The sequence below is a fragment of the Epinephelus lanceolatus genome, chromosome 22 (assembly GCF_041903045.1).
Source record: "Epinephelus lanceolatus isolate andai-2023 chromosome 22, ASM4190304v1, whole genome shotgun sequence".
Lineage (NCBI taxonomy): Eukaryota > Metazoa > Chordata > Actinopteri > Perciformes > Serranidae > Epinephelus > Epinephelus lanceolatus.
Window position 1 is genome coordinate 36149984 of NC_135755.1, and position 23995 is coordinate 36173978.

At 40.7% G+C, this 23995-nt stretch overlaps 1 protein-coding gene across 1 annotated transcript in view; it reads left to right on the forward strand.

Moving 5' to 3' along the window:
• Positions 1-2841: 2841 nt before the first annotated feature.
• The window catches only part of ank2b (ankyrin 2b, neuronal), a 423224-nt gene continuing 402070 nt past the window's right edge, over positions 2842-23995 (forward strand). Inside the window, exon 1 of the mRNA XM_078164851.1 lies at positions 2842-3046. Within this exon, the coding sequence (XP_078020977.1) occupies positions 2960-3046 (87 nt within the window). The 5' untranslated portion in view covers positions 2842-2959. The remainder of the gene's footprint in view (positions 3047-23995) is intronic.

The window sequence follows — 23995 nt, forward strand, 5'->3', positions numbered from 1 at the left end:
GTTAGAAAGAAATCTACAAGGAATGTGTGCTTGCTCATATTTGAATGGCCAACACAGCACCTTGCAGGATGACCTCACATTGTGTTGTGACTCCAAGTTTAACTTTTTGTCAGATGACCTAGCATTTTGCAGAAGCCCTCTGTGTTGGCACACCATTGTGCCAATTAGGAGGCTGTATTTCTTCATGTAATACTGTTTTCTGAATAAGGGAAGATTGGTTCAGTGTTGTGTAAAGTATCTGGTAGACAATGGAGGATAAGCTGAAAGGAAGCACTTCATAGTCTAAAATATCGCCTTCTCCACCAAATTAGCTCGGGTTCTTGCACTGTTTCCAGTCATGGAATCTTGGTGCTATGTAGTGAAGCAGCCTGCATTTCCACTTCCACAACCAATTCATTTTTGGTCAAAATGCTCTAAACAGTTCATAATTAGGTGTTGGAACCAGAACGGAACTCGTTCCATGTTGGTGGAAAAGGAGTCAAAGTCAAAACTTTCAAAAAAAAAAAAAAGACACTCACTATCAGTACATTAAAGAAAACAATGCCAAGCCAAAAACATGCTATACTTTGGTTTCAAGAACTTAATTCCAACATATTCAGTACTTTTACATTACATTCGAGAAAATTGATTTATTTTGTTAGTCTGACTAAATACATGTAAACATGTTGGTCCAACTGAAATCATACTAAATTGAATTTCTCAAAGCCGGACAAACACACAAATTACTCCTGCATGTATCCAGTCAATCGAACCCAAACTGGCATAGGCGCTCTGCGCATGCTCCACAGTTGTCGAGAAAGCATTAAATGTGTAACAGAAGAAGCCAGTAACAACATGATGAAATCTACATCCAGAGCTGTGCATTTTTGGACGGACGAAATGTACAGCACTGTTGTCCACCATAGTTCCAGTTTGCTGCTAGCTAACTGTAGCTAACTTGTTTATTGGTTGTTTGACCTGTGAACAATCAACTATAATAGGTCAACTGGAAAAGGGTCCAATACTAACAAGCTGCAAGGGGTTCATATCACCACCTGTGGTAGCAAAGTCAGACATACTTAGGTTAAGAAATTGTTTCTCCTCCCCTGCTTGAATACTGGGACAAGGACAGGAGTCCAATTAAATGGCCTAGTCAAGCTATAACTGTAGCTCCACTTTCCTGTACATGTAAATGTACTGAATGACTGCTATAGTTGTCTTCACTAATTCTGGGACATTTTCCTATCCTATTTACAATACGTGGATAGAATACTGCTGCCCCCATTACTTTTGGGAGCAGCAGTAGTTCAGTCCATAGGAAACTGGCTTGGAATCCGGAGGTTGCCAACTCAGGTTCCTGTATAGACCAAGTATGGAGTGTGGACTGTGTCTTGAGCAAGGCACTGGACTCCCAACTGCTCATGGCACCTGCATGTATAGGTCCTGTTTGTGCATATGTGTGTATTTTGGGCCTGTTTATATCTGACAACAGAATGAAAAAATTGAATTTCCCCTCAGGGATCAATAAAGTATATATTTTTCTTTCTCTTCTTCTTCTTCTTCTTCTTCTTTCTCTAACTAATTGACTGCTAAATTATATTCAACTGGAATCAGTCAGCATCAAGACTCTCAGATTTCTCAGCCCAGTCCTTCCATACAAACACTCTCCCAGATTTTGGTATATGTAAACCCCTCTCCTGTTCTTCTGTTCTGGGGTCACTTAGAGGGTCAGTCAATGTCACCGCCCTTAACCAGTTTAACCAATCATGTAGAACCAGCCATATGATACCCCTCCTTCGTCTCCTTCATCCCTGCACCCCCCACCCCTGTGACACATCAGATGGCTGGGGGTTTCTTCTCCGTCTTGGTACCCCACCCCCATAAGACAGGCCACCATCCCCCATAACCAGTGGCGTAGTGGTGGTTGAGAAGGTGGGTGTACTACTAGGTAGATGTGTAGGTTACAGAGATGGCAGTTGTTATACTGTCCTTTATGGAGATCTCACTGGCTTTTTGGCAGGTAGGTGGGTATACAGTAAATGGCTGGAAAAAGAGGGGGTGGGTATAACCCCTATACCTGCGTATACCCTCCACTACACCACTGCCCACAACCATGACCATAGCAGGATAATGACAGGCAGGTGTAACACCTTGCTCTTGTATCTTTTGAAAGTCCAACCACACACGGACACACATCAGCATTAAGGTAAAGTGTAGGAGATCATAGTATTACAAGTGGACATACAAAAACAGAAGCAGGGGCCTGATGATGCTGTGATGACGTGCAAGGTCAAGACACATTCCACTGGTTTGAATATGTGAGATGTGTGTGGGAGGCAGGGATTTTGCTGCTGTCATCTGACACAGTGTGTAAATGTATTTACTCCTTCATGAACACCCTAAAAGCCCCAAATTAGGTACATTTAACTTGCAATGAATTACATCATAAACATGTTATTATCCATAATCAACATACAGCCTCTTCAACATGGGATTTGTTATTGTCATGCCAGTAAAATGTTGCAATAAGCTAAAATGAAAGACACTGGCTAGATCACACACACACACACACACACACACACACACACAAAACGTGTGTGTCGTGCAAAACAAGAATATTCTCCTGCCACTTGTGTTCCAAAGCAAAGTGAATACAGTGAAGGAGAGTGCGTTAGGGGGAGAGAGAAAGTGTGTGTGTGTGTGTGTGTGTGTGTGTGTGCTGTGCTTGTGTATCAAAGAGTGTGAGTGAGAAACGTCATCTGCCTAGACCGGACTACCGGACTACAAGCATACGAGCAACGGTCGAAGGAGGGACAGTGGCTCCACTGTGTAGCCGGACAGAGAGTCACTGTGCTCGGACAGGAAAGGATTGCCTTTACCGCAGCAGCAGCGGGCAGCAGCAGCGGGGCTGAATGCTGGAGGACACCGCGCAAAGTGACACTAGGAGCAGTTGTAAGTGAGTAATTGACGCGGGGGGAGCATGGCTTCTTCTCCGGTCACCCCAGCATCGCTTGAAGGAGGTACACCTTCACCCACTGGGAATGAGGAGCCCGCTACAACCCGACAGGTAGACATCTGTGCATCCCGTGCACGCCCGATAACGTTCTATTCTTAATAATGTGTAGAAAACAACAAACCGAACTTCATTTGAAAATGTATTAGTTTGATATTTACTCGGTCATCTGGAAGGACACATGCGCGCAAGAGCGCAATTACAGATATAGTCTGAGTCAGCAGAAACTACTCTTTAATTCGGCGTGCATTTAATACTTTTAACGGCGCTTGATCTAAAAAGAATGCAAATGTAGAATTGTCAGTTAAAGTCAAAACGTCCAACGAAAATAAACAATGGTCGGTTTTATAAAACAGTGTGACCGCTATAAAATTAAGGATTTCATTAAACTGTGCGCCACTTGGTGAATCTGTGCACACCGAATTTACCACAACACCGAAAGACATGTGCGAGCGTCTACGTCATGCGATGTCATGTATGCATATTTGCTGACTGCTGAGGAAATAGAAACCTGATATATTTTGAAATGGAGTTTGGTGTGACGTATTGTGGCTGCTGACACACCGTACGTCGCGAATCGCCTTCTGTAGTGCTAGTGGATAGTTTGTCCCATATAGAGACAGCAGACTGTAGCTGGAAAGGCGTTTCCCTTAATGTGACACTTTCATGGTCCAAATCAGTGCTGGAAAGTCACGAAGTTGCCCTGGCTGCTGATCCTGTTACTGCTGTTTATACACAGCCAGTGACGGCAGTAGCTAATGGGATGGATATGAAGATCATTTTCCGTGCACCTGTTTGCACAATCACTTTTGGCTTATGTTTTTGCATTTTTTCGCAAAAATACAAAACACTTTGATTGAGATGGGCTAATGCTATTGTTGACATAGTAGTAGTCTAAGGGTTGATCCCTGGGGCACGCCCCTAGATGCACTAAGGGAGATAAAAGTGATACCTTCTGCCTGTATGCCCTGAAATCTGTGTGAAACATGATTTTCTAGTCTGTTCTAACAGTCTTAGACTGTTAAATCCTTGCTTCGGTATTGCATGATCCATGGTATCAAAAGCCTCAGACAAGTCAATAAAAAGGGCTCCACAATGTTGCTTGTTGTCTAAATATTCGTCAAAATTGTTTATTACAGAATTAAGGTCACTATGTTGTTTTTTTCCCCTAAAACCTGATTGAAAAACATATGAAAAACTGTAAGTATAAAAAATCTTTGAGATGTTCTCATCTCATTTTTGCAAAATGATAGTCCTGAGCATATTGAAATATAAATGAAATCTACTTTCGTTTTCATCAACCTGCCAAAATGCAGGTCACAATGTGCTTGTGAATGAGTCATAGTCCATAGGAGAGCCAAAGTGTGCCTCTGTCACATAGCATTAAACACTGCTCAGACACTTTAAAGTCTGTGTAAAGGTGAATGTGTTTGCAGCTGGCTCCACACTGATGCCTACACAACAGGTGTATGGTGGTATCTGTGTCACCACTCTGGCGACTCTGCTGTCCTAATGTGTAGGCTTCACATGGCTGGAGTGACTGGAATGCAAAGTGAGTGCCAGATGAACAGCTTAGACTGCTCATTCTCAAACCTGGTTGCGCAGACATCAGAGAGTCTGTGAGAAATGACCCGAGGCTGCTGTTTGAGTTATGATGATTTCAATACCCAGAAATCCTATATAATGATAACGAAAAAATTCACAAAGCAAGTTCAAGTTAATCATGGCTGCCATGTGTTAAACCATGTTAAAGCCTTGTCTGTGTTTGGGAAATACAGAAGAACGTCTGGACATGTTAATGCCTTATTTACAAGGAGCCTGTTATCTGTTCTGGCAGGAGATACTACAATCCTGTGCTTATTGTAGCTACTACAAGGTTAGCTGGTACAACTTTGGTACACTTTACAGATTTGATGTGACTAAAGTTCAGAGGAAACAGTGTTAACTTTGCAGCTATTTTAGATTGATAAAAAAATGGCTCTTTTGATAGTTAAGGTGCTGATCTGCGTACAAAACGGTTTATATGTTGTTTAAACTATGATTTATCATCAGAACATGACAAACACTCGCCAAATAGCAGAAAATTTCACAAATCTGAAGTGGATTCAAATGTTGACAAAGTTTTTCTTTGGGGATACAGTTTGCAGTTGATAAAAGGTATTAGGTCTACATCACAATATATTGCAATATATGTTGTCACAATACTCAGCACATCGAAAAACTGCAATATTATTGTACTGTGATTTAAGTATCATAATAATATTGTATCGTGAGGCCTCCAGTGACGTATGTCTGTATGGCTATACTATACGCCACTCCATTCACATATTGGGTATCCAATGAGGAACTCTACTGGTATCAGAATCACTTTAAGGGTACTAGTGTTTAGTACTGGTATCATATTTTTTCAAACAATATCCAGGCCTAATGGGCAACCTCACATTCTGTTTGGTTTATGGTTCAGAAATACTAAACTGGCACCCTGTTTGTTTACTGTACTACTAGTAACTGGGATGGATAGTGGCTCTAGTAGCATGAAAAACACTGACTTGTAGCTGGAGCCCACTGAAGTTAACTCATGGATATACTGCGTAGCATAGCCAACATAAATGTTGCAGACTCAGTTCTTCTTCATCAGCAAGCTTCAGCAGCATATCCTCATGCAGTGGTTCATATGATATCCTATGAAAATGCACACACAACAGTTCACATCATATCCTATGAATTAGTGCCCCACAAATGACATTATGTATTTAACATAAAGTTACCCAATTAACATAAAGTTACAGAGGTTAGGTTTAGGCAAGTACATTTACTGTGGTTAGGTTTAGGTAAAGACACATGGGGAGGACATAACTTAAAATTAGGGATGGGAATCACCAGAGGCCCCACAATTCAATATTATCATGATACATTTATCGTGGATACACCTATTATTGCAATTTTAAAGGTGTTATGATATGCTGAGTATTAGGATAAAATGTATTGCGATACATTGTAAGTTATTGCCTTTTTTTCCAGCTACCAATGATGTCCCCTAAGGAAAACTTTGTCAGCATCTGTGTTATTTAATTAAATAAAGTTTTCAGTCTGTTCATCTCATTTTTGTTACAGTAACATGTACACAGTGAACTGAAGTAGCAATTGATTATATTATCCTAGTAGGCTACCAAATCTTGTCATATTTATAATTTCTAAAATAAAAAATGTGATACTTGTGCTTCGTGTAACAATACAATACTGCCACAAAAATATTGCGATATTATGCTGTATAGTTTTTTTCCCCCACCCCTACTTAAAATGACTCAAAATTTGCACAGTTCCGAATACCCATCTCCTAGGAAACCTCTAGGGGGAAAGTCCTGTGTTCTGTGACCCATCACCCCAACCAGCCTCCTAATTGGACCTCTCGGGACCACTTCCTTCTTTACCCCCATCTGTCACGTGATCACAGCCTCCCAAAATATGTGGGTTTTGCACAAATTACTGGCTCATCATTATGTGGGATATGTATGAACTCTGGTGGATTACTTTCCGTAGGAAAATGTACCAACAGTGCACGAGAACAGCCTGGCTTCAGGCACTAACCTTTGCCAGGACATCTGTATTATCTTTGCTATGTCCCTTTCTGGTTTTACCAGATCTTTATGGTAGAAAACTGTGTTCCCTGGCCTTGCATAAGCCACGTTCTTCCTCCCATCAGTACTCACTTGACAGTTTTAGATATATTATAGGTCTCAATCTGGCTGGCAGACAGAGCTGAGGTTTTGAGTTTAGTGTTGTTTAGTGTTGTCAGAGCAGAGGTTTCTTGCAGGTTGGTCTTTAAAGTTGTGTTTTGGACATCAGAGTTGTGATAGAAAAAGCTGAGAGCTGTGGACTGTCAGACATCCAGTCACATTGTGCCTGTTGTCTATTAGTCAGTGTTTTCCATTAAACCACAGTTGCAGTCTTTCCTGTAAGCACTCCAATTTACCACTGCAAAGCACTGCACTGTTATGAACATGTGAGTATGGTTGTTTCAGCCTGCCACAGGTCTACAGGAAAAGGTTTACATGTGGTTTGTGATGCCAAAGAAGAAGCTACAAAGTGCACCTGAAAAACATGATCAATCTGCATTTGAGCTGTTGAGTACTTAACCACAAGTCACTGTCAAATCACATATATTTTGTGTCTTTGAATGCTGACCATAGAAATGACTCAGCATTTCAACATGTCATTTCTAGTCTGCTTTTAAAGAACTTTATCTGAGACCTAATAATCAAATATTTAAGGCGTGTGGCTATGCAAGACCTGCCTCATGCTGTTTCTACTATATTTTACCACTTCTCAACCTGAGACCAGATCAAGTTTTTGCTTTCAAGTCTTAAATCAAGGCAGTCAGGTCTTAAGTAAGTACATTCTCAGAGCTTTCATGTGCATGTCAAGTCACAAGTCCACATTTTAGTGACTGGCAGGTGCTGTGTAGAGTTTTTGGCTACTGTTGGTGTTATTGGGCAATGTTTTGGTGTCTCACATGAACATTTACATGTACCGTACACTAGAGGGCAAGTGACCAGGCCTGAAAATGCAAAATGAAATGGTTAATCAAAGTGAAATCAATAGCAGCTATAGTCACGCAGAACTGTAGACTATCAGCCCCCACTGCCTACTATAACCTGATGGTGTGATCACTGCCTGTCATCATACACATACACATCAACACAATGTTCAGTCGTGGAGTGAAGAATGAGAAAAGAGGGAGCGCATTTAAAGGAGAAAAGCCCTGGAGGGAAGTGCAGTTAAATGCTGCAAAAATAGCTCATGAGCAAGGGACAATGTTCATGTTAAAAAAAAAAAACAAAAAAAAAAAACATGCTGGCAGGGCCGTACTCAGCACGTCATAACATCACAACTACCCAGCTATTTCTGTGCTGTTTGTTAGGTGCAAGTACTTCTAGTTACACAGAGCTACCAGAGCTTTGTGATGATCAGCATTAGTCCAGTAAGAGTTTGTGTCTTCATGCCCAACCATCACTATCTGGAGGTCACGATCCAGTGCAGGTAGCTGACATAGGACGGCATTTTTTTGACCATTCAACTGCAGCCTTGGAGTCAAGGATAAACTGATTAGATTTTGATGGTCAAAGGTCAAGTTCACTGTGACCTCATGTCTGTCTGTCTTAAATGCCTTGAAGGAATTTCTTCAAATTTGGTACAAACGTCCACTTGGACTCATTGATGAACTGACTAGAACTTGGTGGTCAAAGGTCAAAGGTCACTCTGACAGCACAAAACATGTTTTTGGCCATAACTGAATAATTCATAGAATTTTAAGGACTCAGGGATGAACTGATAAGGATTTAGTGGTTAGAGGTCAAGGTCACTGTGACCTTACATCCATCTAATTCTCATGAACATGATGTCTTAGAAACAATTCTTGTGAACGGGATGTCTTAAATGCCTTGAAAGACTTCAAATTTGCCGTCCAAGACATCCACATGGACTCAAGGATGAACTGACTAGAATTTGGTGGTTCAAGACAAGACGAAACATGTTTTTGGCCATTACTCAATAATTCTGCTAGTTATGACAAAATTTCACATGAATGTTTAACGGGGTAAAATAATGAAATGATGACATTTTTTATTTAAAAGGTCAAATGTCAACCCTCCTTACTTCCACTTCCTGGATGACAACCAGGACAGGGGGCTTCCTGTTCTGGGCTCAACACAAGCTCATTGTTTTTTTTTTTTATATTGAGCTTTAGGTGATTGTCTTTCCACCATGTAAAACTAGTGTCTAAGTGAAGATAGCATGATTCTCACTGGAAAAGATTTATTGAAATTGAATTTTAATACAGTGATAGCTTTCATTCCGCCCAAAAAATACACTTAATACCTTTTACTGAATTTATTCAAAGTATTCACTACATTTATTATACAAGTCTGGATCAAAGACTGTGTATAAAGATGGATGACACATCTCCACTTACCCCCACTGTACAAAATTAAGCCAAAATATTCCAGATACGGCCCCTGCTATTGGCTATTGGCAACGTATCCTCATAGAATGGTCAGAACATGTCTGTTTTGTATAGCTACCACTGTAAAACAGGAAGCACACATTTGATTTTTTTATATTTTATTTATTCATTTTTACAGAAGTTGTAGCATATTCTTTTTGTAAAGCTACAGAACTTGTTTGACTCAGCAATGTTTTGTAAGTTTGAGCCATGTGTTTATTAAGGTCTGAAATAAAACAAGATGAGAACTTAAATATTCCCTGCACTTTCTGTGATGTAGTATGCTTGCTTATCATAGGAAGTAATTAGAAATGACTCTTTACATTAAGGTAGTAGCCTAGTGAGAACAGGGTGTTGGGGGAATCACTTTTTTTTCTCTTTTTCATCAAACCGCAGTTTTTGCAAGTTCCCGCAATTTTTACAAGTTCCAGCAATTTCATCGCATAAAATTGCATAAATATCCCGCATATTCCATCGCATTTTTTAAGAAAATGTGCCGCATAATCAAGGATTTTTGCCCGCAACAATCACAAAAAAACTCGTTTTCGCATACTGAAAACAACTGAAAATGCTACACAATGTCCCTTTAATGTACAATTATGTAAATAACATAATGCCTCTAATGCCGTAATGACTTTGATCTTATCCCACAGTAGTGGTACTGTGAGGTACCGTAGTACTACGGTACTCCAACATTATGGTATCATATGTACCGTGGTGTTTAAGTACCGCGGTCTACCGTTGGTACCAGTATACCGTGCAACATAGGCGTTTCTAGCCCATTTTTGGGGGTGCTGAAGCACCCCTAAATTGAATCCCAACACCCCTAAAATTTGAGAGGGTTTTTTTTTTTTACTGCATGTCCTTTTTTAACAAGCTAGAAAAGTGTCAAAACCATACAGTACTTGGTTGAAACGTTATATATTTTAACAACAAAAATACAGCAGCACCCCCTGCCTCAAAAATGGTTTGATCCACCCCACCTTTGCCCAACTCGGGCTCTGAGTTTGCGCTGCCTTCCAGAGTGGGTGATATGCAGTAGTGGTGTAAGTACCTGGCTTAAACCAGGATATGTGGCACATTTCTTAACTTCTACCACTCAATACCAACACATTATTATCATTACCAGTCCTCATTTTTGCCGCATTTAATCGTAGGTCACTGTTTATGTTGTTAGGTAGGAGTTAGCTGACGTTTTTTCTAGCTAGGAAACATTACAGGTGGTCAGTACCACTGTCCTCTGTTTGAACTGGAATGAGAGAAGCTTGCTGTTGTGTCATGTGCATGTGTTAATATTAAAGCCAAGGTGCTACTGACTAGCTAAGTGACTGGATGCCCATTAACATTATAACTCCCATTGTGTGTGTGTGTGTGTGTGTGTGTGTGCGCGAGCATGTGCGTGTGTGTGTACAGACAGACAGACAGCCTCATCATGGATATAAGATTGTTTTTTCAAAAAAACAAGTGCCAGGTTCAGGTAAGAGTGTAAGATCAAATGGTCTATCTGTCTAGAATGATGTTGTAAGTTGGATCAGTCTATCAGTTTATATCTCTTATTAGATATAAAACGCATTGTTTGGTTGTTTGCCTTTTGGTTGACAGTACAAAGAGAGACAGAGGAGCAGAGAGAGGACTTTATTGATTAGTATTCTTATTAGTATTTTTGGTATTTTTGGTACTCACTATAGGGGGCTGGTTTACTCCAGAAACATACATACTGTTTATGTGTATGTTGAGGAGCTGCTGTATCAAAATGAGTTATCCTCCCCTAGAAATTAGGGTTACGATATGTTTCTTTTATGATTCCAATCCATTCCTCTTTTGGTGTGGCTCATCATTTAAATAACCTTTATCAGTTTTGATGGTTTAGTCACAGACTTTCCCAAAAAGTGTTGTGCTTTTCTTTCACAAATGTGGCAATGAAATTGAGTTAAAATGTACAAAACAGTGAAATTTATCTTGCTTGGCTGGGCAGCTCTCTGGGTGCTCAGCACCTCTAAACCTCTGATCCTAGAATCGCCCCTGCCGTGCAACACTAGTTGGTACAGAGTTAAGGACCGAACATACTTGGGCGGAACATACGTGGAGCGGACTCCGCGGAGGTCTGCGCGGACTCAAAGCGGACGTCCGCAAGCCTTGTGCGCGCAAAGCTCAGATTTTACGACCGCGTGGACTCTGCTCCGCGCACCAGTGACTGCTCAGCATGTATTTTTCACATCGCAGGGATTTTTCATGGACCTTTTTACAGGAAACTACAATGCGGAAATGCGCTCGACTATGGAAGCCCGAATGACTGCAGACATTCCTCGCGGAGTCCATTCCGCTTATAGTACGCCCGAGTATGTTCGGGCCTTAATAGTGTTAGAAATGTTGTAGTTTAATATTGAAAATAATTAACCTAAGTTGCCAGTGGCAAAATGCTGCCTCAGTCTTTAGCAAGAGAACAGTGTTTGTCTTTGACATTTGCACTGCTGTCTGTTTAAAATAAATGGAAAAAAAAGTATCCTTATGTGTTTTTTATACCCCTTCACAGAACTTGCACCAAGCTGTGACTTCTGTGACTTCTGCTACTGTAGGTTCGTACTGATAAAAGATGATCTCAGGAATTGACAATAGTCGGAGCGATCACCAATAGCCGATGCCTTTGCCAATGTCAAAACGGTATTAGGCTTGTTTTGAAAGTAATGTATTGAACTAGAGATGCACCGATCCAGCTTTTTCAGTTTCAATACCAATCGTGATGCTGTGGCTTTGAGTATCAGCTGATACCATGGTTGACCTTAAAAGCTATATACCTTTACATGTAGAACGAAAAAGACTAGAGGCATCAGGCACTGATGACTACACAGTTCTTTCCAAAGATAAAATGAAACAAGATGAAACAGATTAATGCAATGATTAACTATTTATTTTTAACAAAAATAAACAATTGTGCAACAGTAGTTGAAATAGTCTGAAATACCTCCACACAGCAGATTCTCTCCTTTGCTCCATGATGCATGACGTAGCTCACGTCACTATAGATTTAAAGGGAAAGGATCGCCTCAGGTATAGGTTGCATTTTCCGATACCCGATCCATCTATTTTGATAATATTGGGGCCGATATTCGATCCAGATATCGGCTCGCTGCATCCCTATATTGAACTGTTATGATTATTATTATTAGCCTACCCTTTGAGCCTTCCTACAGCTAATCAGGAAGCGCATCTCTTCCTCTGGGCTATGCTGCCATGAAAAACAAATGAGCTTCCTCCCTGCGTTTCACCTCTGAAGCTCAGACTTAAAACAGAGGTTCCCATTTGTAGCCATCACAGCCTTGAGGATATTCATCTGTGGGTCTGTGAAAGTGCAGTTATTAACATTGCAAACCGGAATGAGAGGCTGTGAAGACAGACAGGTCAGTTAGAGGGAGTGAACGTGGAGTTTGTCACCAGGTCTGCTCCTGTAGAGGAGGACATCTGCCACTCGTTTTTTTTTCTGTCTCAGCCAAGGTCAGATGAGGACTGTGACAGTGCCGGTAGTGTGATTCTGAAAGAGAGACATGGATGTGAACAGAAATAGAGACAGAGGGGAGAAGAGAAATGCAGTATGCTGGTAGTGATCAGTTAAAGGATGTTAATGTGATAGTCACTAAGGCAGCACATTGGGCTTCAGTTTCTGGACATAATGTTGTTTAAATGTGGGGATAGTGGTGCACATTTTCAGACAGCCTCTCCTGGAGGACATTCTAAGTGTTGTACTCAGTGGTACATAGGAAAATAGATGGTGTAGAGTGGCTGTGAATGTCAGATCATTGGTTTCTGAAAGTTACAGAAAAGGTTGGACATAGACTCCACTAATGTGATGGCAAAAAAGGTGTGAGTGGTGGGGGGTCCTGAAGCTATTTGAGAATCTGTCAAGCACTTCTCAATGTTCGACATAAGCAATGGCCCGATGGCCATTGCTTATGGCCCGATGACCATTGCTTATGTCGGGCGGGTTGACTGACCAGTCACAGGCCTGCTTGGGCCAGTGACGCTAGAAGTTTTTTTTTTTTTGTTTGTTTGTTTTCACAGGTCAGAGCTCGGTAAGCTAACTTACTCATTAGTAAGTTAGTCCAACGCGGACACCGCACACCGCTGCCAGGTATATTTCTCTCCAGCTTGCGTTTGCTGACCAATAAACTGGATGAACTTCAGCTACTGATGGTGAAAAACTTTTCAACATTTGCAGTTTTGTGCTTCACGGACAGAGTTGGGTATAAGAAGGGTATTACAGTACTTTGATTACTTTTTGCAGTAACGAGTAACCTAACGCGTTAGTTTGCTGGTTTAGTAATCAAATACTTAAGTACATTTTCAAACAAGACATCACTTACTTCTGTTACTTTTAGAACGCTGGTCCTTCAGCTCCGAAACAGCAATGGCTGTCGTTTGGTTCTAATAACGGAAATAACGTTAAACCTATCAGTCTGAAAGAAGCCACGGAGCTTGTGGCTCACTACGTGGTCAGAGAAATGCTGCCGTTGTCTACGGTGGAGTCTAAGTAGGTGGAGTAGGACTCGCTGACAGACATATTTCAGACTCAGGACTTGCATTATGCCTGGTACACGCTACACGCTGGTACTCACCAATTATCCCCGGTTGTCTTTCACGGCGTGTGTGATGTCATCGGGTTATTCTTGTCCTGTTTTTATCACTTTTACTTTATTTATTATTATTTGTGTCTGTTCATGTGCCAGCCGACATGTTGTTGTAGTCACCTAAAAGCGTCAGCAAATGGCAGGAGCTACATTTGAAGCGCCATAAGTAAACTATCAAGCTACTGTATCTTCCACAGGAAGTTCTGACAAATAAAATAAATAAAATAGAATAAAAGCCTTTTTAGAAAATGGAGGGATTCTCTAGCCAAGGTTATAAGGGGCTTTTAATTTGAAACAAGTGTTGAGTTTGAAATGACGGTGCGATATGTTAACTTTACAAAGACAACGGAGCAGATAAAAAGTAAATATATAAACACACAGAGGGATTAATAAATAACAGACCGTCTATAATGTAGTTTGTTTCAAATGAAGCTGGGAGCCTCTGCAGTTGTGGTGAGTAAAAGCCCCGCCGCTATTTGTTAATGTTATTACTTTATTATGTCCGACCTTGAGGATGTACCATTGTTTGCTAGCTTGATGCTAATGACAGTAACGTTAACTCAGCGGGTTGACAAAGTGCCTCTGCTGTTTCACACCATCATTTCCCCTTTTTACTCTGTGTGGTAACATCCCTAGAGGAAATATTAAAAATGCTGGGTTGTTGTTGTCATACAGTTGTCTACGGCAGCAGATTGTTCTGTGTTTTTACTGGTCAAAGTGATGGCTGTGATGGGAGAATTGGATCTCAGTGAAGGGCAAGTGGTCCATAACTTTAATTTTGGAGACAAAAAAAATGTAGGCTTAGCACCCTGTGGTCCATTGCCCAATAGGAAATGTAGAATACTCAAAAGTACTTTTAAAGTGCTTGAGTTACTTTTCTCAGGGAGTAACGCAGTAAAGTAACTGGTTACTTTTTTAAAAAGTAACGCAGTAACATACTTTGATTACTTTTAAAGTAACCCTTACCCAACAGATGTGGCTGTGTGGATCAACTCTGCACAGCAACTGGCAGGCTTCCAACTCTTCAGAGCGGATCGTAACACGGAACTCTCCGGCATAACTAAAGGTGGAGGTATCTGTTTTTACACTAACAGTGGCTGGTGTAATGACGCGACAGTGATCCAGTAGCACTGCTCTCCTGATCTGGAATCTTTTTTCATCAACTGCAAACCTTTTTACTCCCCCCGTGAGTTTGCTTCATTCATTCTGGTCGGTGTTTACATCCCACCACAGGCCAAAGTGCAGGAGGTACAGCGCACGCTCGCCGACCAGATAGGCTTACTGTGTGTGGAGCGGACTTACCCAGACTCCTTAGTTATTGTCCTTGGTGACTTTAACAAAGGTAACCTCACCCATGAACTCCCCAAATACAGTTTATAAAATGTCCAACCAGAGAGAAGAATATCCTGGATCACTGTTACACAACTGTTAACAGCGCCTATCACGCCCTCCCCCGCGCTGCACTGGGCCACTCTGACCATGCCACCATCCAACTGATTCCCTCATACAGGCAGAAGTTAAAGCTCTGTAAACCTGTTATGAGGTCATCTAAGAAGTGGAGCAGTGATGCTGTAGAGGATCTCCAGGCATGTTTGGACACTACTGACTGGGGTGTTTTCAGGACCGCCATCAATAGTCTGGATGAGTACACAGAGGCTGTGACATCATACATCAGCTTCTTTGAGGACTGCTGTAGACCATCATGCACTATGGTGAGGTATAATGGAGTTAAATGAAATGACATTTTATAGACATTTTTTCTCTCTCTCTCTCTTTTTTTACTTGGGCCATTAAGAATATACAAGGGACCAGTGAAACTCTGAACTACTGGCCCAGCGGGCTAGTGGGGAAAAATGTTATGTTGAACACTGCTTCTGACATAGTATTCTGGCTGCTTTAACACTGGTTATCCAATTTATCTGGACGATAAAATTACAACTCAAGTTTTTTAAGGGTTTCAGTCCATCTTCCTGGTTAGGGAAGAGGTAGTCTTGTAATCGCAGCACTCTGTACATCACTCAGTGACTTGAATCATGCTATTGAATACAACTTGATGCTATGTCCTTCAGTCACTTAGATATGACTGCAGCTTTCAGCCAGGAGAAGATGTCATCAGATGGCGTCCAACTGTCACTGGGCGTTTGGACCCTCAACCACAACGCCCTCCAGTTGCCGGGTCAGCAGTGATGGCCAGTCACTGCCCATCTTCTCCTGGCCCACAGCTTAACTCCTCCCTCCTATTCCATACCCAGCAAGAGTGAAAAGTATTTCCTTCCTGACTGAACTTTTGCTAGAGCTTCATTTAACCCAGGGTTGGTAAAAGTGCAGTGGAAATCATATAGCCCTGGGCTGAGGTTAACTCTGGTTTAACAGTGTGAGTATAAAAAGGGGCAAAGCTATCACAGAGAAGTTTGTCCAGTGTTCTAAGTCCTTCAGATTTCTTTTTGACCAAACAAGGACATTAGTCAAAACAAAACCCCAAGGATACTGATTGTTTTCCTTAAATATGGGGAAAAAACACTTTGCAGAGAAGAAGGGGTAGGTAGGGAGGTAACAGCTGTAGTGTATGTGTGTGCTCCCTGGTGCTGTCAGACACTTATGTATCACCTGAATGGATGTGTGTGATATGTACAACATAACTGGTGTAACCTGCTTGTCAAAAAGATCTACGGGGATATCTACAGGTAAATCAAATTTTCTACATTTACAGAGAATGGCAAAAATCACCAGAGGCTTGCTCATGCAGCTCCTCGATGGCGTTCTTTAATGAACCATTATAATTCATAATGACCCCAAGATATTTATTTCAGTGAACAATCTCTAAAGTGTACACCAGTGTACACAAACTTAAATTAGCTAATGTCAGCTTTTCAGTAACCAAAAACTGTGACTTTAGTTTTATTACTATTGACCTTTAACTTCCATTTCTCACAAAAATTGCACAGAGGATCTATTGCTTTCTGTTAACCTTCTTTTGTTGTTGACATAATAATTGCATTATCTGCGTACATCAGTACCATAAACCAGATGTAACTGTCTGTCTCTGTGTCATTAAATTTAATGGGCTTGTAACCATTCTGTAGTAGGTTATTGATAAACAGAGCAAACAGCAATGCCGATAGATTTTTACTCTGTTGAACTCCTGCAAGGCTTGCAAAAAAACACATCAACCATTAACAAATACACATGATTTGATATTTTTAAACATTCTCTTTACTGCATCCAAAAATAGATGTCACTGAGAGCTCACACTGCTGAAGTGAAACAGATACTCTTTATTCTCATCACTTCTCTATCACACCTCTTTTCTCCATTAAAACAAATGATTGTGTTGAGAAAAGCAGCTACGCAGCAAACACAAAATGTGTGTGTGTGTGTGTGTGTGTGTGTGTGTGTGTTTTTGGTGTATAGTTGAACAATCTCATATAAACTGTAGGTGGGTTGAGATTGTTAGGCTCAGGAGCAGTTGTGTTAAAGTGCTCAAGGATGGACAGTTTCCTCCTCCGAAGCCTCTGCCCCTGCCTCCTTGCAGGACATGACTAAGCATTTTCCCAGCAGAGCAGATACTTAAGTGTATATGAGGTGCAGTACACATAGGTAGTAGCCTTACCTATAGAAACATGAAGATTTAGCTGTGATACCTCAATAAATACTGTAAACCAATGAGGCTATGAGATAGATTATTAATAACTAGAAGTTTCTTTAAAGGTAGTGTTGCTACTGGCCAAAGCCTCTTCTCATTCCCTTCTATTGTTCTTCTATCTATCTATCTATCTATCTATCTATCATTTAGGGTTGCAGTGATATACCGATTTTAAGGTATACTGTGATGTAAAAATTGACATTAATCATACCGTGTACATTTGCTTCTCTACGATTTTGAAAAAAGATGCAACTGGATGTTGAATCTCCCCTTTATTTAAGTTATTTTCAAAGGGGAGACTTTTTACACATATTTCTATTAATGAAATGGTTTCAGGTTTCAGTAGTTATATGAAACATTTGTTCAACCAACAATAACCCTTCCCTTTTTTATTTCTTTAAGGTTCATTCTGACTGATAATATTATAAATTTTGTAATACTGTGATACCGTGAAATCATGATATTTCCCGAGACGGTTATTGTACTGTGAAAATCTCATACCATTGCAACCCTAAATACAATGCATGCTACATAGTCATAGTGCACCCAAAACAGAGAATAAAGATTTTCAGGATTTATGATGTTATTCTTCTCTCCCTCCTTTATACATTGTTCTCAGGATTTAGTTTTTTTTTCTAGATACTTCAAATATTCCATGGTTCCTTAAACTCAGCCAAAAGTATACTGATTATTAAATGTATTCATGTTTTATTGTTAAAAAAAGAAAGTAACATTTAAAGAGATCAGAATATCAGAATCTTCATTTGGTCTTCAAGCCTCTGAGTGGTAGTGCCCAGTATGCTAATATGCAATAGCTCAGTGTTGCTGCTGGCCATTTGGGTGCCCCAAGTGTAACTGCTTTGTGATGCCTCAAAAAGCATCAAGTTTGCAAATAACTTTTGGCTTATCCAACTGTAATAACAAAATTAATTTTAACATAGATGGACAGTTTAAATAATACTTTGGGAAATTCCTTTCTCTATAAGTCATTAAGCTTACATTCTGACATTCAGACAAAATATGATATTCTCCAACACCATTATCATCACAGAGGTTGCAGATCCTCTGATTTCTATCCAGCCCTTTATATCTTCCAGTGACCCATGGGATTTTGCTGTTTTTCACTCTAAAATGACAATTAGCTTGTCTGTACTTTTGGTTTTCATGCAATAGATAATTCCCCAGCACTAAGTCTTATTTAATTTTGACACATATATCATCCAGTAACTGCTTAACCTGCAAGACCCATGGTGACACATACAGTACAGGCCAAAAGTTTGGACACACCTTCTCATTCAATGCGTTTTCTTTATTTTCATGACTATTTACATTGTAGATTCTCACTGAAGGCATCAAAACTATGAATGAACACATGTGGAGTTATGTACTTAACAAAAAAAGGTGAAATAACTGAAAACATGTTTTATATTCTAGTTTCTTCAAAATAGCCACCCTTTGCTCTGATTACTGCTTTGCACACTCTTGGCATTCTCTCCATGAGCTTCAAGAGGTAGTCACTTGAAATGGTTTTCCAACAATCTTGAAGGAGTTCCCAGAGGTGTTTAGCACTTGTTGGCCCCTTTGCCTTCACTCTGCGGTCCAGCTCACCCCAAACCATCTCGATTGGGTTCAGGTCCGATGACTGTGGAGGCCAGGTCATCTGCCGCAGCGCTCCATCACTCTCCTTCTTGGTCAAATAGCCCTTACACAGCCTGGAGGTGTGTTTGGGGTCATTGTCCTGTTGAAAAATAAATGATCGTCCAACTAAACACAAACCGGATGGGATGGCATGTCGCTGCAGGATGCTGTGGTAGCCATGCTGGTTCAGTGTGCCTTCAATTTTGAATAAATCCCCAACAGTGTCACCAGCAAAACACTCCCACACCATCACACCTCCTCCTCCATGCTTCACAGTGGGAACCAGGCATGTGGAATCCATCCGTTCACCTTTTCTGCGCCTCACAAAGACACAGCGGTTGGAACCAAAGATCTCAAATTTGGACTCATCAGACCAAAGCACAGATTTCCACTGGTCTAATGTCCATTCCTTGTGTTTCTTGGCCCAAACAAATCTCTTCTGCTTGTTGCCTCTCCTTAGCAGTGGTTTCCTAGCAGCTATTTGACCATGAAGGCCTGATTCGAGCAGTCTCCTCTTAACAGTTGTTCTAGAGATGGGTCTGCTGCTAGAACTCTGTGAGGCATTCATCTGGTCTCTGATCTGAGCTGCTGTTAACTTGCGGTTTCTGAGGCTGGTGACTCGGATGAACTTATCCTCAGAAGCAGAGGTGACTCTTGGTCTTCCTTTCCTGGGTCGGTCCTCATGTGTGCCAGTTTGGTTGTAGTGCTTGATGGTTTTTGCGACTCCACTTGGGGACACATTTAAAGTTTTTGCAATTTTCCGGACTGACTGACCTTCATTTCTTAAAGTAATGATGGCCACTCGTTTTTCTTTAGTTAGCTGATTGGTTCTTGCCATAATATGAATTTTAACAGTTGTCCAATAGGGCTGTCGGCTGTGTATTAACCTGACTTCTGCACAACACAACTGATGGTCCCAACCCCATTGATAAAGTAAGAAATTCCACTAATTAACCCTGATAAGGCACACCTGTGAAGTGGAAACCATTTCAGGTGACTACCTCTTGAAGCTCATGGAGAGAATGCCAAGAGTGTGCAAAGCAGTAATCAGAGCAAAGGGTGGCTATTTTGAAGAAACTAGAATATAAAACATGTTTTCAGTTATTTCACCTTTTTTTGTTAAGTACATAACTCCACATGTGTTCATTCATAGTTTTGATGCCTTCAGTGAGAATCTACAATGTAAATAGTCATGAAAATAAAGAAAACGCATTGAATGAGAAGGTGTGTCCAAACTTTTGGCCTGTACTGTATACACCTGTATATTGCAGGCTGAGCAAATAACTGTACGATTCGACTGAATTAAGTTAATTTACCCTCTGTTAGCCTTCTCAAATAGCAAGTAATTCTCTTTTTAACTGCAATACAGAGTGAATATCTTCCTACCTCACCATAGACCATGTTATTGCAAGTTGTCATTTCAACTTTTAGGGTATATTCTAGAAATCTGAGATGTAGTTTTTCCAATGTATCTGTTCTTTCAAACCCCCACACTTAACATATGTACAACATAGTTGGTGTAACCAGCTTGTCAAAAAGACATTCTGTGATATCTACAGGTAAATCAAATTTTGAGAGAATGGTAAACATTGCACAAGAAGCTTGCTTATGCAGTTCTCGATGGCGTTCTTAAATGAACCATTATAATTCATAATGACCCCAAGATATTTAAATCAGTGAACAATCTCTAAAGTGTACACCGGTGTACACAAACTTAAATTAGCCAATGTCAGCTTTTCAGTTACCAAAAAATGTGACTTTAGTTTTATTACTGTTGTTGGGATTCACTGGACCACAGATGATTTGTCATATGTTAAAATCTTAACTGGACATGTGAAGGCTTCTCCTCTTGCCATCTGAAATGGTAAGAGACCTCATGTTCTTTGTTCTTCAACAGAGGACAGTTATTTGACACCCATTTCCACAGGATGCCCCACCTCACACCTCAGAGAAACACAAGTCTCAAAACTTGATTCGACAGTACTTTTACGGTGTCATGTGACTCTGTGATGTCACCAGGCAACTGTTAAAGTTCTGCTCCCTTCACATAGTCTTGCGCTTTGTCCTGAGCTGTGGACCAGCCCAGAGGCCCAAGCCCCAGAACCACTAAAGGGAGGACAATGGCTCACAGACTCTTTCTCCTGGACCACAACTTGCCCTCGCTCACGGCAGGAGCAAACCCTGGAAACCAGAGAAATTAGTATGGAAACACAAGGTTTGCAACTAACTTTCCAGCAACAAGGAGAACCAAGTTGAGTTACCAACCCAGCGTCTAACTTTGCACAGACCCCGAGCAACCGGCTTCCTCGGATTAGCACCTTCGGAACAAGGACACAACCAAGACTGTTTCTGGAACCACAGCTCTTTCTAGCCATCCTCTTCTGGCTAACAAAAGCAGTACGCCTCAAACCAACTCTTTCTTCCATCCATTCAAGGACTGGTAATGTAACAACTTGGCATAGCTTTATCACAGCTGTACAGGCTAAGCAAGACTTGTTGAATGTGATTTAATGCTGTTTATTGAGTAATTGTTGTGATCATTGCAGTTACGTTACTGGTTAGTTGGCTTCGCCAAAGCTAAGTGATGTTAGTTTGCTAATTCATTTCACACACAGTCTTGCATGCAACTAAACATCCTCTGCACTAATCCAGACCCTTTGCAACACATATCACATTCACATAGACTCATTTACAAATAGGCTTTCAACAGAGCTACACCCAAACAGGCAGCTCAAAGTTCCTGCTTCTTTTCCTTTGTCTTTGTCCCGACCACATGGTCGGACAGCTTCTCCCTGATCTGAAGCCATCTTTGACTCGGCGATCTTGTAGTTCTCTGTTGTCCCCATTTTGTTTTGTGTCGATTACCACACCTGCCTTTCTCTCTCTCTCTCTCTGTCTCACTCACACACACACACACACACACACACACATATACAAACCAAGCTTGTATATAGTTAGTGTTAGAATCTGTGTGTTTGTTTTGCTTTGCTTCCTTTATGAATAAATATATTTTTGGAATCATCTGTTTAATGTTGCACAAGAGTGAATGATTAGTCAACCTCTACTATGTCAAGAACTCAGAAATCCTTCGGGCTTTACTATTAAATTTGGTTATTGTTATTAATGTACCTATTAATCAAAATTCCAAAATGATAGTTCAGTGAACTTTTTGAGACTGAGCATTTGTATTACGTCAGTAAAAAATGAAAGAATCTGGCCCTTTAATCTTGATTCATCCCTATATGTTTCAGTTTTGGCAACAAGCGCATCCACCTATGAACTCTAGCTGACAGAAATCAGCAGATGTCTGTAAAATCCCATTCATTATCCTGCCCACCAGCCCCAACAAATCCAGCTATTCAGCCCATTTTCCCTCCACTTGCCTCAGTCAACATCCCACACATACACTGCAACAGAGCGGGGAGGGAAAGGAGGAGAGGACTGAGAGTCTCAGCTTTGTTTTCTTCATGGCTACACAGATAAGGAAGTTTGAACAGTTTTAACATTTTCGGGGAGCCTAAAAGTATAAAAAAAAATATAAATAAAATTTAAATAAATAAAATTTTAGTCATTATATTGGAAAACTTTACTGCATTTTTTTATAACTGGGGTATTTAATGAGTGAAATGGTAACAGGAAAGGGTCCTGTCCAGTACACTTGATATGTTATATCCACCTTATTTTCAAACACGGAAGTAAATAGTGATCAACTTCCGTTTTTTTGTGCGTGACTTCTGGTCAGCCGCTTTCCCTCATGCTTTCCCTTACCGGAGCTAACGTTGCAAGCTAATTTTTTTTCAATTTTCAGTTGTTTATGTTAGTCAATCAATCAGTTACTTAGTTAGTTACCTAGTTAGTTAGTTAGTTAGTCTGTGTATTTTGTATAACGTTAGATAACTGTGCCCACGTTTCCGTTATAACGGAAATTTATTCCCTCTAAACGCGAATAAATCGCACGTCAATCATAAACTATGAACCAAAAAAGCACAGTCTATCCCGAGTGAGACAAACTGCTTGATCCCCGTCTCCAGTGTACCAGCAGAGAACCTGCAGAACCGAATCAGCGAAAAAACACACCGGGCTACACAGCCTCTCTACCTGAGCAGCTGAAGCTGCGGCTCACACCCTCGACACACAGACACACAGACGGTGCTTCTGCATGCCAGCCACACGTGTGCGCACCTGTGAGAAATAAATATGTGAGGTGTACGCTGCTTTTCTATCTTTTTTTCCCTTTTCTTTCTTTCTTTCTGTCAGCGACATACACTCCTAACACAGGACGGGTTGTTTTAATTGACTGAGTTGATCGTTAAGCCATAGTGATGCGCGGATCGGCTCTGATAGCACCCGAATCAGCATATATGCATCAACCATCCAGCCGTTACAACATGATTGAGCTAGCAAAGCAGTTTTGTGTTGCTATGTGTGGTATTTATTCAGTTTTGGGAAATCACGATGTCTAGAAAGCATCAGAGGCTGCAGCTGACAGGGACAGGTAACGTTAACACTAGCAGCAAAGCTAACATCAGGATCGTCATCCGTTAAAAGCCTCCCGTTGTCGGATACGACATGAAACTACTCCAATTAGCTCAATCATGTTGTAACTAAGACATCCGCTGGAGAAAATATTTTTTTCACGGGCCACTTTGTGAGTTTAGTGAGTTATTACAGAAACGGCTAATGGCTAACAGGTAACGGTTAGCCCAGCTAATCTACGATAACCATGTTATTAATTACACACAGAGAAAATACTAATGTTTGTTCAGTCATTGTGTTTATAGACTTTACAAACATCAGATTAGTCTAAACGGTGATATAGTGACGTGAAAAATGTGATATATACATATATATAGCTAAACTCAGCAAGGTAAACAACAAGGGGATTCCCATTTACACAGTGGTAAGAGTGCTGGACCGGAAGTGTCGCACAAAAAAATGGAAGCTGGCTGCGTTCTGTTTTGCTTCCGTGTTTCTGTGAAAAATAAGGTGGATATCTCAGGGAAATTATGGCAAGAATTACTTTTCAGCCATGTTTGGGTTAACGTTCATTAGGCTTGTGGCCATATGTAATTTTTCTTACCTTTATACCTTGCTGAAAT